We start from the raw sequence: 16737 nt of genomic DNA, 5'->3' as shown, positions 1-16737 counted from the left end.
AATTCTCTCATTACAAGGAAAAAGATTGTAACTTTGTGCTTATGAGCATTAACTAAATTTACTGTGATAATCATTTCACAATATATACAAATATCATTATGCTGTACACCTAAAAGTAATGGAATATTGTATGCCAATTATATTTTTAAACAAATATTTTTTAAAAGTCCCTAGACTGGAGAATAATGAGATTTTTTTTTTCTAATTAGCAAAAGAGTGTGTGAATCTTAAAGGTCACATAATAGTGGTATTGTGTTACAGAGCTCAAGGTTGGGAGAGAATTCCAAGTTGAGATGATGGTATATGTTTTATTAATAAGTTAAGGAACAAAGACTGAAAAGGATGTTGGATATCTTTCGATATTGGGTTTTTGGATTACCTAGATTTGCTGGATTGTATATTGGATTACCTTTTATAATATTGTTTCAGTAGAGTGTTGAGGCTAAACTTTTGTGTAGAGTTAAAAAGAGAATGTAGGCAGTGCATATTTCAAAACACTGTAATTGATGTTACATATAAAAAAGATCTTGGTTTTTGTTGACATTAAGGTATATGTGACTGTGAGATTGAAAAGTTATAAAATAGCTAACAATATATATAAACATCACTAGGTTGTACACAAAAGTACACAAAAGTATAGTTTATGGATGTATTTATTCAGAAATTATACCTGAAATTCAAACTGAAAATTTAATAATTCTTTTTATATGTGTTTTGTATCAAGATACCCAGGCGTCAGGATGATGAGCGGAATAATATTTACTTGGAACTGATGAAATATGACAATACAGAAAAATATCCTTTCTTGTTAGGGAGTGTTCAGGTACATCTTTATGAAGTAATTCAGGTATGTATCAAAGTTATTTTTTCACCTTGGTATCACATTGTCCAGTTGGTGTTTATTATTTATCTGTATATGATGAACTACTTGTGGTTTATTATCTACCTTCAAACTCATGTGCTTAGGAAACAATATCTCCCTTGGGCTATATTTAAAAAAACAAAAGAGTTTGTAACAGCATAATATTTTTAAAAATTTATTATGTAGAAGGGCAGTGATACCTAAAAGACTAATGAGCATGCTTTATTTTTTTTTTCTGGAATGTTTTTAAGCAGGACTCAAACCACAAACTCTTTTAGTTGACAGCGCAAATTTCAGTTCTTTATCCTTAGCTGGGCTGCTTGCTGTCTGCCCTGTGCATATGTTGCTTAGGGGTCCGCCAGAGTTTGGGACAGGATTTATACACAGAATTTCTGGTTTCTTCTCTCTTGCTTTCTCCTTTTTAGGAGTACCCTCTCACTTTCCAGCAGCCATACTGCTCTGAACTCGAAGGAAGAGAACTAACTGATTAGTGAACAAATATAAGCAAACCTAAGGATTTTCAGAAATATTCCTTAGGACACAAAGCAAGGAAGCCTTCAAAGACTAATGGAGTTACATCAAAAGACATAGGAGCCAGATCCCAGGGACTTCTGTTGGCCAATTTCAGGATAATTTGAACATCCAAAAGACCATTACAAATTCTGAATGAGGAAAAATCCATAAATCTTGGCGATCTTAAAAAAAAGAATAGGGGAAGAAAAATGGAATTTTAAAACTTTCAAACAGAAGAATGCCAATTAGTGTAGGAGGAATGATAGAATTACAGATTGACCATTTCTGCAGTTCTTTTTTTTTAATGTTTATTTTTGAGAGAGAAAGAGGGAGGGTCAGAGAGAGAGGGAGACAAGGAATCTGAAGCAGGCTCCAGGATCTGGGCTGTCAGCACAGAGCCCAACGCAGGGCCCAAACTCATGAACTGCAAGATCACGAGCTGAGCCAAAGTCCGACGCTCAGCTGACTGAGCCACCCAGGCACCCCTTGCAGTTCTTTATAATGAATGATGATTAATTCAATCAAGACTTACCATTGCTACTAAAAACATTAGGTAAGGGGTTATTGGGGAATAAAATATTTCCATGATGCCACCATTAACAGCCTACAGATTAATTGTTGCAAAGGGCAAAAGATGCCTCTACAATAGAACAATGTTGTGGTTACTGCTTTAACCGAGAGCTTGAACTTAGTCTAAGTAATTGTGGACAATTTAACATCATATGCTTCCTATGGTGTACAATATGAAGTATACAGCATTACCTATGAATGGTTCTCATCAAAAATGTTTAACCCAAATTTAACAAAGCAGGGTCTAGATCTAACTTTTAGTTTATAGAAATTAGGAGATAGGGAAAAAATTAATACCATGTTGGTATAAGATAAATACATAATGTGGACATACCAGCTTAGATTCCTTAAAAAGTTAAGGTTATTAAAAAAAAAAGATGGAGGTAACTGTTCTAGATTAGAAGACATACAGCTTTGATTGAATACAGGTTTGAAAAAGATAAGTTATAAAAAGACCTTCTTGAGACAATTAGGAAAATTTTGAATTTATAGCACGTATTAGATAAAACCCTAAAATAACTTAATATTCTGAAATGTAATACTGATATTGTGGTTACATAGAAGAATGTCCTTATTTTTATGGTACACAAGGTGAAGATTTAACATTTTGGTATAAAGTGACATGATGACTGCAACTTATGAACGTGCATACACGCAGATAAAGCAAGCGTGGCAAAATGTTGAAACAGTTTTAGCAGTTGTTCAATGTTTGAACTTGTTTAATCTAGGTGTAGGGTGTGTCGATACTTATTTCTGTAGTCTTTCAGATGATCTATATGTTTCAAAAGTTTCATAATGAGAATTTGGGGGAAATCAGCTTTTTCAAAATATTAACAGGCATCAGACAAAGGAGGAGAGCATACTGACTAATGAATAAGAATAAGCAGTTGAAGATTCTCAGAAAATTAGGGGGGAAGGATCTTGGAAATGACTAAAATTTCCTCTACTATATAGCAATTTATGCATCAGAAAAATGTATATTATTAGTCACATTTTGTTGAAGGGAGTAGGGCATTTGGACTATAGTTGTATGTGTAAACTCAGTATTTTTATGATAAAAATTTTTAGATGAAAAATATGACTCAGCATCCCACAATTGTAATATAGCATTTCATTTCTCAGAATTTCATTCCACATCTTTTTAATAAACATAAACAGAAACATAGAAAATATAAAAAGCACCAAATGGAAATTATAGGACTGAAAAATACAATATCTAAAATCAGAAATCCATTTGATGGATTTAGCAGAATAGAGATGCCAAAGGAAAGACTATTCTTTTTCCTCTTGATTTCTTTTTTTTTTTTTTTTTATTTTTTTTAACGTTTATTTATTTTTGAGACAGAGAGAGACAGAGCATGAACAGGGGAGGGGCAGAGAGAGAGGGAGACACAGAATCTGAAACAGGCTCCAGGCTCTGAGCGGTCAGCACAGAGCCCGACGCGGGGCTCGAACTCACGGACCGTGAGATCATGACCTGAGCCGAAGTCGGACGCTTAACTGACCGAGCCACCCAGGCGCCCCTCCTCTTAATTTCTTTAAGATATATTACTACTTAAAAATACAACCTTCATTCCACTTTGGGGAAGATACACAAATCTTGCAGTTTTATAGGTTCTATAACCTTGCCTTGTGTAGTTTATAATGTTTGTAAATGTAATGCATATGACAACTATAGCATAAAGGGTAGGTAAGGGGCAAGCTTTAAAGGACCTATAAAATTATGGGATTTGTGTATTTTTCCCAAAGTGGTACAAAGTAAATGTAATCCATTTGAAGTTCCTATGCTGTCACCTGGTTCAATCTCCTGCCCTTCCCCCGCCCCCGAAATATAATTATCTTAAACTATATTCATTCCTTTGTTTTTTTTTCCATAGTTTTACTACTTATATATAGTTGCAAACTAATATAATTTGTTTCTAAAATATTATGCTTCTGAGATCAATACAGGTAATCTCATTTGCTGGCGCTCATTGTCTCTCTGCTATATACTGTTCCATGTGGAGCATTCCTCATTTTATTTGTCTATAGATTTGTTGATGGACATTTGAATTGTTTTCAGTTTTTACTATTCTCTCTGCTGCGATGAATTTTCTTGAACATATCTTCCAATGCATATCTGAAAAAGTCTCTACATTATGATGAATTGCTCTCTATGAGTCTCTTTGATGCATTGCTACATCGTATGGTAAAGAGACCATTATTATTTAATGGACACAGTCATCAAGGAAAGCAATTTTGGTTATTTTTGGATTTCCCCAAAGAGCTGTGTGATTTTAGCTGTGGTGTGTTCAAGATATTCTGTTTCTGTATAATATCTGTCAGTATCCTTCTATAGGAACTTCTACCTTAATTAAGAATTGTGTCATTTTCCTTATTAGAATTTCTCAGTTACTCACTTTTGGTCAAAACTAAGATCCCAGAAGTACAAAGCTGACCATAAGTACTTTGGGGGTTTTTGTTTTTAGTTTTTGTTTTGATACAGTTTTATTAGCTGGATGTTGTCTTGGGATGATGACTGTATAATAATATTTAAACATCTGCATATCAGACAATAGAGGAAAATAACTATGTGACAATCACAAATGTAATAATAAATTTTTTGAATCCACTTTGTATCCAGCCCTATTGAAAGTAGGTCTAATGGGAGAGTAAGTCCCATGGATGAATTTGGCCCACCTTAAATAGACACGTAGCCTTTAAAAACAAAACAAAACAAAACAAAACAAAACTGTTCTTTTGAGATAATTGTAGATTCAGATGCAGTTGAAAGAAATAATAGAGATCCTTTGTATCCTTTACTCAGTTTCTTCTGATGGTAACATCTTTCAAAACTATGGCACAGTATCTCAACCATGATACAGAATGTTTCCACCTCTACCAGGATCCCTCATGTTGCCCTTTTATAGCTACATCTACTTCCCTCCTGCCCTACCCCCTCCTTAACCCTTGGCAACCAACCACTAATGTTTTCCTCCCTTATTTAATTCTCTCATTTCAAGGATATTACATAAATGGAATCACACAGTATGTAACCTTTCATGGTGGGTTTTTTCACTCAGTGTAATTTTCTGGGAAGTCACCCAGGTTGTTCTGTGTTTCACTAGTTCATTCCTTTTCTGCTATTGAGTAACACTACAGGGTGTGAATGTACCACATTTTTTTTTTAACAGTTTGCCCATTGGAGGACATCTGGGTTTCCAGTTCTGGGCTGTTCTGATTAAAGTTGTTATAAACATTCACGTATAGGTTTTTGTGCAAGTGCAAGTGTTCATTAATCAGATAAATTTCTGGTTTGTAAGATAGTTGCATGTAGAGTCATTAAAGAAACTGTCAAACTGTTTTCTGGAGTGGCTAGGCCTTTGTACGTCTTCATCAGAAATGAATATGCAGTTTCTCAGCATCCTCATCAGCATTTGTATTGATGCCATTTTACAGTTTAGCCATTCTGATAGGTGTGTAGTAGTATCTCATTTTGGTATTAATTTGTAGTTCCCTAATAACCAATAATATTGAACATCTTTTCATGAAGGCCTCTTAATTTATTAATGATTCTACTTTTCCTGAAGTGTTTACCTGGGTATAACAGCATGTGTAGGCTACTGTGTAGATAGACTCTACCACACTGGAGAATAAAAGGTCAAGGAGAATATTATAATCTAGAATTACTCTAGTCAACAAATTTATGCTGGTTTGTCTGATCTCTAAAGCTTGAGCTGTATCATTTGGGTCACATGCAGGGGTAAATTATAAACCATTTGTTTTAGTTCTAGAACTAAACTTGGATGAATTGGGAAGACCTGATGACCAGACCCAAACTACAGATCATGTTTAGAAGCATGGAAGGGCCATTTTAGTGCAAAACAGTTATTCCACAGGTATACATGAAGAGGCCGCAAATGTATTGTTATGATTACCAATTATTATCAATTACTTTCTGAATATAATTGGCCTTATTGCGGAGAACAAAGACCTTGAGTTGAATTTTAAAAGTCACATAATAGGTTCTATATAGCTTTGTAAAAAAAATGATTGATCTGTAGCTTGTATCACGAATCCCTTGTTTCTTCTCATCCCTGATACATCTTGCAATTCTTTGAGGCTCTGGGAGAAAACAGAAACATCAGCTAATTGTTAGGGCCTAGGGTCCAGTTAAGACATATAAACATATTGGAATTTATAATATTCCTGTATTGATTATAAAAGGAATGCGAGTAATAATTTTGGGATGAACTCTGGTACTACTTTTGACTATTGGTTTAGCTATATGATCCTTATCAGATAAGCCTAGGACTAGGTGATAAACAGAAAGATGGGTAGTACTGTAATTCTTTGAGAAAGTCAAGAGAGAATTTGAAGGTGTGAAATATTGTTAGACTAATGCCTTGTAAAGCATCATACCTTTGACTATCTATCTCTCTATACCTTTGAGTAGTTTAGCATTGCCCCCACCTCCACCCCACCCTGCACTTTCCCAGACTGGGCCTAAGCCCAGTAACTTGCTTTGGGCAGAGCAAAACCAATTTCAGGACAGGTTGCCAAATAGCTCATTGCCACACATTGAAACTCACCAGAGGAGCTGAGTGAAAGCAAGCCTAAAACTCAGTGGATTTGAGAAGCACATTCAAGATGAACATATTAATTGGCTCCAGTGAAGACTTAATTGGCAGATCTCAGTGAGACCTAGAGGAAAAACTCAAAGATATTACCATAGTTTAAAATATGACTAAAAGTTTACTTTATATATGAGGGAGATGAATCACTCTGTAGGTCAAGTTCTTTCATCAAAAGCAGAGGCACAGTTTACAAAAGGGAAGAAAAAAGCAGTCTTGAAACAATACAGTATTTCCCCAGTCCCCACTTTGAGAAAAGGGATGCTATCAAGAGTAAGAAGCTATAAAGAGCAGATTTACAGGATCATTAAGGAAATCTATTTCAGTTATTTGCGAATTTTCTGAGAAATCTTGTGACTATATGAAGAACATATATGATATGCTAATTCTATGTGAAGTCGGCCATGTACCACCAGATGTTATTTCCTTCATTATAATGCTTCACCAGGAACTGAGAGGGCAGGAGTTAAATAGGTTCTGCAGATGCTGGGTTTTACAGGTGGTGAGGATGTATGAACCAGGTGCTAAAGTTTTCACTAAATGAGAATTATGACCAGAATGTCTGAAACACATGCCAGATAGCATGAAGCTTAAAAATGGAAAACTGCTTATATCTATATGTGTAATAATATGATCTAGGAGCACTAGAAGGGGAATGTGGAGGATGCTGCTCCACCTCCTGGTCTTGAGGTATGTGGGCCTTCACTTGAGTCTATGAGGGAAACAGCATCCTTAGTGGTAAGCCAAGTCTTAGGTAAAATAAAGAGGAAATGTTTAGTGGAGCAGTTAAAGATGGGAGGTTGTTTGTTAACCCTGGGATGCTGGATTAAATGGGAGGACTGATAGCACGGCAGAGATGATGAGAGGTGGTGAACAAGGATACCCAAGGTTTACCTGGTTAAAAAAATGCCAACAGTCCTGACGATGAGAGAAGCAGCCCTATCATGAGTCAGCTTATCATGCAGATTTTTGTTAAACCCCACAAAGGAGTGCAGGCGTGGTCCTTTAAGACTTGGAGAAAGGGGAACTATGACTAGCAGAAACATTTTTGTCTAAAACATAATGTAAATATTAACATTTACTTTTGGTACAACCTAGAATTTTTATTTTCTTCCAAGTATTCATTATAATTGTATTTAGCTATTAAATTAACATGTGCATTAAAAATCACGATCTGATTTTCCAAAATTTATGAGTTTAGATTACATATGGATGATTATATGAGTGACTCTGTATTTGAGAATTTTATCATTTATTACTTTTTTCCAGAAAGGGTGCTTTATTGAAGAATTTCAAATGTTGAATAAAAACATAGTAAGAACTTTACTGAAACTTCCAAAGTTTTGTGCACATACTTAACATTTTTATAGCTTTGCTCTGATATAGTTTTAACCTCTGATAGTGTTTCCATTCTCTTTGTTACTCTACCAGTCACTATTTGAATTCATAGAAATTTATTAAATAGAAAGAACAATATTTGCTCACAAAATCTTCATCTCCATCTTTTTGTTTGTTTGTTTTAAATGCTGCTACCTTACTGCTAAATGGTGAACAAGAAAACTGAAATCATTGGATAAGAGAGTAAAATATCCTAGCTGCTTCTTTGACTATTCAGCTTTAATTGAGGAAATATTTTTCTCCTTGAGGAGTTTCTGAGGAGTTGTTTACAGTTCTCACTTGAATTTCTTTTTAAGTGCTTAAAATTATTATTTTGATTAATTGATCTTCTATTCAAAGAGACTTTTGCCAATAGCTAAAACAGGGACAAGGAACATAAAGAAGAGAATGATGGACATTTGAGGTCATAACCTCTGATACCCTCCTTCATTTCACATTTGAGCAAGCTGGGGTTCAGAGAGATGAAATCACTTGTCTGAATAAAATTTTTATCTGAAAATGGAAGTGGAGATAGGAGAAGTGTGAGTAAATACTTTAAAACCATATGCATGTATGTTCATATATGTATCAAGGTAATCCTATTAATTACAAATTGAAATTTTCTCTTTAACACTCATATAATATTCCTTAACATAAAGTTTTTAACGTTTCAGGAACTCCATAGATTCTTCTATCAGGGTTCCTTGGGTGAATTTTTTTGTTTTTTAATCAGGATGTATTAATGCTTTGGTTTTTTTAAACATAAATTTGTGACGTAAAAATATTAGCTGGCTATCACTTTTTCATTAAAATATCTTTCTGATCAATAAAATATTTGCCACGTGTTTAGTTTATCTGCAGGGTGGAGGTGGAATTTATGTTCTCCTATGGAAACTTTGGTTATGGATTTTCACATCAGGTTAGTTCCTCTCTTTTAAAAATTATTCTATAGCTCTTTAGTCAAATCTCTTCTGAGCCTCTATTCAGTTTGATAAATCCTTTAAAGTACATATTCTTTTTAAAAAATGAAATAAATATTTTTAAAAGAATGCTGTTTTTCTCCGGCCTAAGGATAAAGGAAACTACCATTTTTTATTTCCGTGTACATTTAAAAATAATCTTTATTCAAAACGCCTTTATCATAAAACTTTGCTCTTGTGTCTGTGTTGTCATTGGGTTAAAAACAATTATTTTAAGTATGTAAGAAGTGTAGATTTTTGTATCTAAAAATACTTATTAAAAATGGAGTCATTAATTATATTCACATAACATTTTTTACTCTGGTCACATATGTTCCTCCCTCCCCCCCCCCCCACAGTTATTTCAATATTTGGTGTTATTTTAGCCTTCCTTCATTTATCAAGAAAGTAGTATTTTCAAAGAAGTTAATCTTCCTAGCTTTGGCCTGCCCCCTTTAAATTCATTACATATATCCATGTTCCAGTGGAAACTTTTGTACATTAACCTGTGTCCTGTTTTTTTATTATGTCCTTAGGCTACATTTGTTTTGAAATAACTCTTGGTACACCTTGGTATTATCACAACTTTGGGGCGTTTATAAATCCAGTGCCATCAGTGGTGCTGTTATATAGGGGATATGACCTGTATACTTTGCATATAATCTTTCATTTCTGTTTTTTGCTATTTTTTTATAGTCTTGGGTTTTTTTTTAAATTAGGAATTGAGAGTAGGTACATTATTCTTATTAAATAAGTCTATTGCTGTATTATCCCTGGTAAAATGTTATTCTGAAATTTTGCCTATGGTATATCATAATAGTTTTTAATGCATTTTGAATCAGAAGTGATATACAGAAGAAAGCACTAGACACAATCTTTTTTTCATCTTTTTTCCTTCTTTCCTTTGATTTTTCTTTCTTTTCCTTCTGCTTATTTATTTTCTTGTGAATTGGCCCTTATAGGGACTTCTGTTTAGTCCCTTTTGTAACAGTTTATAAGCACCAACTTCATAGGTAGATTTGGTGTCTGGATATAAGTAAAACATGTGGCAATCACATTCGTAGGGGATATCCTCTTTTCAGATAAGACTAGGCAAGTGTTGTTTTATGTAAGTGGGCTCTACCAAAAACATGGAACAGAGGTATTAGGTGAAAAAGAGTGGGAAATATAAAAGTTTTTGATTTTGGTGCTATGTTGGTGAACTTTTCAGTAATATAGTTCCCTACTCCCCTGTCTTGATAATGTAAAAAGAGCACTACACTGGGGGCAGATAAAGCTGCATTCAAAACCTGGCTATGATGTCTCTTGGGTAACCCTTGAACAAAGTAGTTCATCTTCAGCATTTTTTTGGAAAATAGGCACAGTTATCTACATCATAGGATTATTGAGAGGATAAAATAATATTAAAGATATAATGTTCTTGACAGATATTTAGTGCTCCATAAATATTAGTTCTTTTTTCCTCTTTTAATTCTATTTCTTTTTTAATGTATTTAAGGCTTATAGTCCTAGAGAATAGTAGTATTAGAGTGAACTGTAATTGTAACTAAGCAGTGTTAAAACACACTTACGATTTTCTTCAGTTAAAACCTCTTCAGAAAATTGTTGAGCCATCCATGTTTATGAATATTGCACCACCTCCAGAAAGAACAGACCCTGTGACGTAAGTGTTTGAACACTTAGGTACATAATAAGATTATGTGGCATTTAAAGCATTTAATCCATTTGATGGATCATTTTGGTGTCTTAAGACCTAGCCAGAATGGGCTAGACTCCAAGGTAAAGAGAATAGTGAATTGTTTTGCTTAATAAGATGGGAGAAATTTTGGGTTTCTGGGTATATTCCTGGAGAAATAAGATAAAGAGGAGAGGGTGCGTCATGGCTGATGGGAGGAGGAGGGAAGGTAGGGTTAGCTTGATAAGGAAAGATAGTCAGTGAGATACCCTTTTCTAGAAGGAGGTGAGGGACTTGTAAGATCAAAGTGTCTAATAGTTCTCAGTTTTATGCTCTACAGTATAGTAGTGTTACCCCCACTTTGACATATTGCAGTTGTTACCTACAAATCTTCAGCAAAAAGTCCATGCTCAAAAAATGTTATTAGCAAACCAAAATTAACTTTAAAAATGTCAACCAATCTTAAAATTGAAACAGTAGGGGCGCCTGGGTGGCGCAGTCGGTTAAGCGTCCGACTTCAGCCAGGTCACGATCTCGCGGTCTGTGAGTTCGAGCCCCGCGTCAGGCTCTGGACTGATGGCTCAGAGCCTGGAGCCTGTTTCCGATTCTGTGTCTCCCTCTCTCTCTGCCCCTCCCCCGTTCATGCTCTGTCTCTCTCTGTCCTAAAAATAAATAAACGTTGAAAAAAAAATTAAAAAAAAATTGAAACAGTAAAAATAGATAAAAGAAAAATGAGCACCTGAGATAGAAATTTAATCCATAGTGCTATCGAAGAAAAAGAAATGGAGAAAATAGGAATGAGGGAATTAGGTATAGGATGAGAACTTATGTTCTGAAGTGCTTATTGTCCTGTAGTCTCACCAGCACTGGGTATTATCATTAAAAATAAATTTTGTCCACTTGATATTGGTCATTTGTTGAAATGGTAAAATTTGAATGTTTTATGTTTATTGATCATTATTTCCTTTTCCATTCATTGATTCGATAAACATTCATTAAATGTCTGCTATATCCCCAAGGCATTGCAAATACTAAAATAAATGAGGCCTGGTCCCTGCCCTCTAGTAGCTCATGGTTTAGTGCAAAGTTAACTTGTAAAAAGAAATTATTATAATACAAATGAGATAAGAATCCTCCTAGAGGTAAACATAAGGAACTATGGGTGTGAGATAGTGGTGGAAGGAACAAAATTGGGTCATAGCAAATTTATTGATTTATGATAAGCAGAGATTCTGCATTTAATGTTGCAGATTAGGGTGTTAGAAAAGGCTCCATTTGGTTGTTTGGTTGCAGAAACATGAACCAAATGAAGCCCACTTGAGTGAATTAGAAATGCCAGACCTGACTTGGTTTAATTAGAGGAAGGTATTCAAGGGCATAGAAAGATGGTGATATTGGCATGGATTTGTCTTTAAGACCTACTCACTCACCCAGGGAGGGTCCAGAAGATATACCTTTCACATGACAGTGAGAAGTAAATTTGTGAGGGGACCTCCACCCTTGAAGAACTCTGTGATTGCTTTTGTTTGTGGGCCAGACCTCACAGTGGGAGCTGCAGTCACTGAACTGGGAAAACCTGAATGCAATGGGAATAACTGGATTCCAGGATAGCAGGGGCCAAGTGATGGCACTCAACCACCAATGACAAGACACGTTACCGTAATAGACAGTAGAGTCAAAGCAGCGATCAGAATAGTTTGACTCACATGGACCTTTGGCATTGGCTAATTAATCATGGTGTTCCTAGAAATAACATATATAGGAAGCCTACTAAATTCTTTCTTAATCTGTATAACCAGAAAAGTTCTAGGTCAAGCGAACAAAACTCTGACCTGAGTGATAAAAAGAGTCATAGCTCCTCAATCGTTTTCCAGATTTGAGCCAGTTTGCAGACCCAGAAACCTTCAAATGAAGGGGACGCTTTCTCCCCTTAAGGAGAGATGCTAGTATGCTGATAAAAATTTGTAATGTTAATCTTTCTCCCAGCTTTCCCAAAAGGGAAGGAGAGCCTTTTACCAGTGTTAATTGTACATTAGGGAAAAGGAAATAATCAGACCTTTCAGAGACTACTACTAGACTTTTCAAAGACTACTGGACACTACTGGCTCTGAAATGACACTAATTCCTGAAGACTCAAAACATCACTGTTGTCCACCAGAGTAGGGACTTAGGGAAGTCAGGTGATAAATGGAGTTTTAAACCCATCCTGTGGTTATTTCCCTAATTCCAGATTGCCTAATTGGCACCAACACACTTAGCTGTAGGTGAATCGCTACATTGATTGCCTGACCTATGGACCTAGGATTTTAGGATGGGAAAAGCTAAATGGAAGCCACTAGAGAGCTACCTCTACCTAGGAAAACACTAAGCCAAAAGCAATACCACATTCATGGAGGGATTCAGAGATTAGTGCCATTATCAAGGACTCAAAGATATAAAAGTGGTGATTCCCATCTCATCCCCATTTAGCTCACTTATTCTGGCCTGTGCATAGAATAGATCTTGGAGAGTGACAGTAGATTGTTGTAAGCTTAACCAGGTAGTGATTCCGATTGCAGCTGCTGTACCAGGTGTGGTTTCATTTCTTGGACAGGTTAACACATCCCTTGGTACCTAGTATGCAACTAGTGATCTGGCAAATGCTATTTTCCTAGTATAAAGACCATAAAAAGCAGTTTGCTCTCTTTCAGCTGGCAAGGTCAGCAATATACTTTCACTGTCTTACCTCAGGTATATCAACTTCTCCAGCCCTATGTCATTAAATATGTTCACAGGAATCTTGATTGCCTTTCCCTTATATAAAACATTATGCAGATTCATTACAATGATGCCCTTTAAGCTGATTGGATCTAGTGAACAGAAAGTAGCAACTAATCTAACTTACTTAGGTAAGACATTTGCATGTCAGAGGTTGTAGGAAGAATTCTGACAAAAATTCAGGGGGCTTCTACCTCATTGAAATTTTGAGGAGCCAGTGGTATGGGACTTGTCGAGATAATCTTGCTAAGGTGAAAGATAAGTTGTTGTAACTGGCCCTTCCTATAACTAAAACAGAAGCACAACACTGGTAGCTTTTTTGAATTTTGGAGACAACTTATTCCTCATTTGGGTGTGCTACTCTGGCCCATCTAACAAGTGACTGGAAAATATATATCTTCTTTCCCCTCCTCATATCTTACCATCATGTAACATAAGCTATATTGACTTTATATTATAATTGACTTTATATTCTATTTAAGTATTGTTAAACTTGCATCACACTATTTAAGTTTCAGGGTATTAAGAAGAGTAAACATCACTCAAAGACTTTTATTCTTTTCTGGGGAAGAGGCTAGTGAGTTTTTGTTGTATGCAGGATAGTTGTGTCATGTTATTGTTCTCATTTGGAGATCAAATATGTTTTAAAGAGATGCTTCTGGGTGTCAGGTTGACAAGTGGTGGGTGGACTTGTGATGATTAATTTTACGTGTCAACTTGACCAGGCCATAAAATAGAGATTTAGATCTAGAGGTTGGGAGAGAGGTCTGGGATTAGATCTAGAGGTTGGGAGAGAGGTCTGGGATTAAACACTTTCTTTCTTTCTTTCTTTCTTTCTTTCTTTCATGTTTGTTTATTTTTGAGAGAAAGACAAAGCACAAACAGGGGAGGGGCAGAGAGAGGGAGGCAGAGTCTGAACCAGGCTCCAAGCTCTGAGCTGTCAGCGCATAGCCCGATGCAGGGCTCGAACCCATGGACCATTAGATCATGACCTGAGCCAAAGTCAGATGCTCAACCAACTGAGCCACCCAGGCACCTCTGGGCTTAAACACTTTCTACTCCTCATTAGAACTTCAGGTCCTTATCTCCTTTCCCATCCCTGCTGCCCATCTTTGTAGTAAGAGTGCTCAAGAGAGCACTTCTGTCAGGATCTCTGATCTTTTTCTTTTTTCCTAGCTCTACTCTCTGATGGTTCAAGGTAGACAGGTGAGATTGCAATGTAGAATTGATAGCTACCACTGATTTTAGAAGTGTCGTTTGTGTAATTTCAATATTTAACATTATAACCATTTTTGCAGAAATGTAATTACACCACAGCCAATAGAATATCCAGCATTCCTATCCCCAGACCTGAATGTTACTGTTGGGATGCCAACTGCAATGCCCCAATCCAACCAGCCATCTGTAGTGCGACTTGAAAAACTTCAGCAACAACCTCGGGAAAGGTAAAAAAAAAAAAAAAAAAAAAGTCTTCATCTCATTTATGTGTTATTTGTACATTAATTTTTTCTTTTGAGACATGAGCTTTAGATATTTGTTTAGAAAAGTCAATGAAATGACAGGAAAAGAGGTGATAACTTATTTATAAGGGAGAAAGTATAATACTTGCTCTACTCTTGACTCAACAATGTATTCTATAGGTCTCTTGTGCTTTTTTCTGTATTTCCCATCCTTTTTTCTCTATGCTTCAGTGTAAATAATTTCTCCCATCGTATCTTACAGTTCACTGGTTCTTTTTTCTTTGTTTCTAATCTGTTGTTAAACCAATTGAATTCTTTTGTGTGTGAATGGGTTTTTTTTTTTTAAGTTTATTTATTTTGAGAGAGAGGAGAGAGAGAGAGAGTGAGCTGAGGAGGAGTAGAGAGAAGGAAAAAGTTTAAAACCAAGAAGCTCCACACTGTCAAGTGCAGAGCCTGATGTGGGGTTCAAACTCACAAACCATAAAATCATGACCTGAACTGAAATCTGGAGTCAGACACTTAACCGACTGATCCACCCAGATACCCCAAACCAATTGAATTCTTAATTTCAGTTATTTTATTGAAGTTATTTTCCTTTATTTTATAGTTTCCACTTCTCTACCAAAATCCCCTGACTTCTCTTTGAATTCTTTGAACATGTTAGTCATTACCATTTTTTTAAGTTTATTTATTTATTGGGGTACCTGGGTGGCTCAGTTGGTTAAGCGTCCAACTTCAGCTCAGATCATGATCTCAACATTCGTCAGTTCGACCCCATGTCAGGCTCTGTGCTGTTCTCCAGCTCAGAGCCTGGAGCCCACTTCAGATTCCGCATCTCCTTCTCTCTCTGCCCCTCCTCCGCTTGCACTCTGTGCCTCTCTCAAAAATAAGAACATTAAAAAAATTTTTTAGGTTTATTTATTTTGAGAGAGAGAGCAAGAGAGAATGCATACACATGAGCGGGGAAGGGACAGAGAGGGAGGGAGAGAGAGACTACAAAGCAGGCACCACACCGTCAGCATAGAGCCTGACATGAGGCTTGATCTCACAAACTATGAGGTCATGACCTGAGCCGAGATCAAGATTTGGCTGCTTCACCGATTGAGCCACCCAGGCACCCCAACCATTGCTATTTTAAAGTTCATCTGTGGTAACTTTATTATCTGGATCTCCTGTAGGTCTGTTTCTATTGGGTTTTTTCCCCTCATAATTTTCAGTCAAGCCTTACATTCTCATATACCTAGCTATTTTTATTGGATGCCAAACATTGTATCTGTAGAACTAATTTGTGGCTCTTGATTGTATATTCTTACAGGGAGGATAGACACTTGCATCTGTCAGCCAACTAGACTAGGAAACTAGCAATCCCAGATCACCTTAATTCACTTGAGATTGAGATTGAAATGATTTAGGTTTGTTTCCTATGAGGATTAGTCTTTTAATGGTTTAATCTTATTCCTAGTAGTAGGACTGGGACTAGTGTGAGGCAAGTAAGTCACAAGACAAGGAGGCTCTTATTCTTGTGGTTTAACCTTTTGGGGTCCCAACTGAAAGCCTAGATGTTTACCTTGGCTTTTCATCCTTGGCAGGGTCTGAACTCTGCTTTTTGTTCCCTAATTCTGGCATATCTATCTCCAGGCTCTGCTCATTTTCTTAACTCTTAGCCACCACAAATGCCTGGAAGGAAAAATGGTACCAAATGATGGGGTTTATTGTCTCTGAAATTCCTATAATCTTGGATCTGTAAATCCTTGGTGCTTTTATAACTGACTTGATGCTTTCAGACACAATTTTTTTAACTTCTTATTAAAAAATTTTTTTTACTGTTTATTTATTTTCGAGAGAGAAACAGAGACAGAGTGCAAGTGGGGAAGTGGCAGATAGAGAGGAAACACAGAATCTGAAGTAGGCTCCAGGCTCTGAGCTGTCAGCACAGAGCCCGACACAGGGC

The 16737-nt window shown here is 36.1% G+C and overlaps 1 protein-coding gene across 8 annotated transcripts in view; it reads left to right on the top strand.

The window, feature by feature from the left end:
* C2CD6 (C2 calcium dependent domain containing 6) overlaps nucleotides 1-16737 on the top strand; it is a 178184-nt gene that overhangs the window by 54986 nt on the left and 106461 nt on the right. For 7 of the 8 annotated variants that reach the window (XM_045480740.1, XM_045480742.1, XM_045480745.1 and 4 more), the window contains 5 exons: nucleotides 725-847; nucleotides 7828-7872; nucleotides 8786-8854; nucleotides 10478-10557; nucleotides 14625-14771. In XM_045480740.1, the coding sequence (XP_045336696.1) occupies nucleotides 725-847; nucleotides 7828-7872; nucleotides 8786-8854; nucleotides 10478-10557; nucleotides 14625-14771 (464 nt within the window). The remainder of the gene's footprint in view (nucleotides 1-724; nucleotides 848-7827; nucleotides 7873-8785; nucleotides 8855-10477; nucleotides 10558-14624; nucleotides 14772-16737) is intronic. The other variant, XM_045480738.1, reaches the window with a different exon arrangement.

This window comes from Leopardus geoffroyi, chromosome C1 (genome assembly GCF_018350155.1).
Source record: "Leopardus geoffroyi isolate Oge1 chromosome C1, O.geoffroyi_Oge1_pat1.0, whole genome shotgun sequence".
Lineage (NCBI taxonomy): Eukaryota > Metazoa > Chordata > Mammalia > Carnivora > Felidae > Leopardus > Leopardus geoffroyi.
Note: the sequence above shows the minus strand (reverse complement) of the source record. Positions and strands in the feature narration are given on the sequence as shown.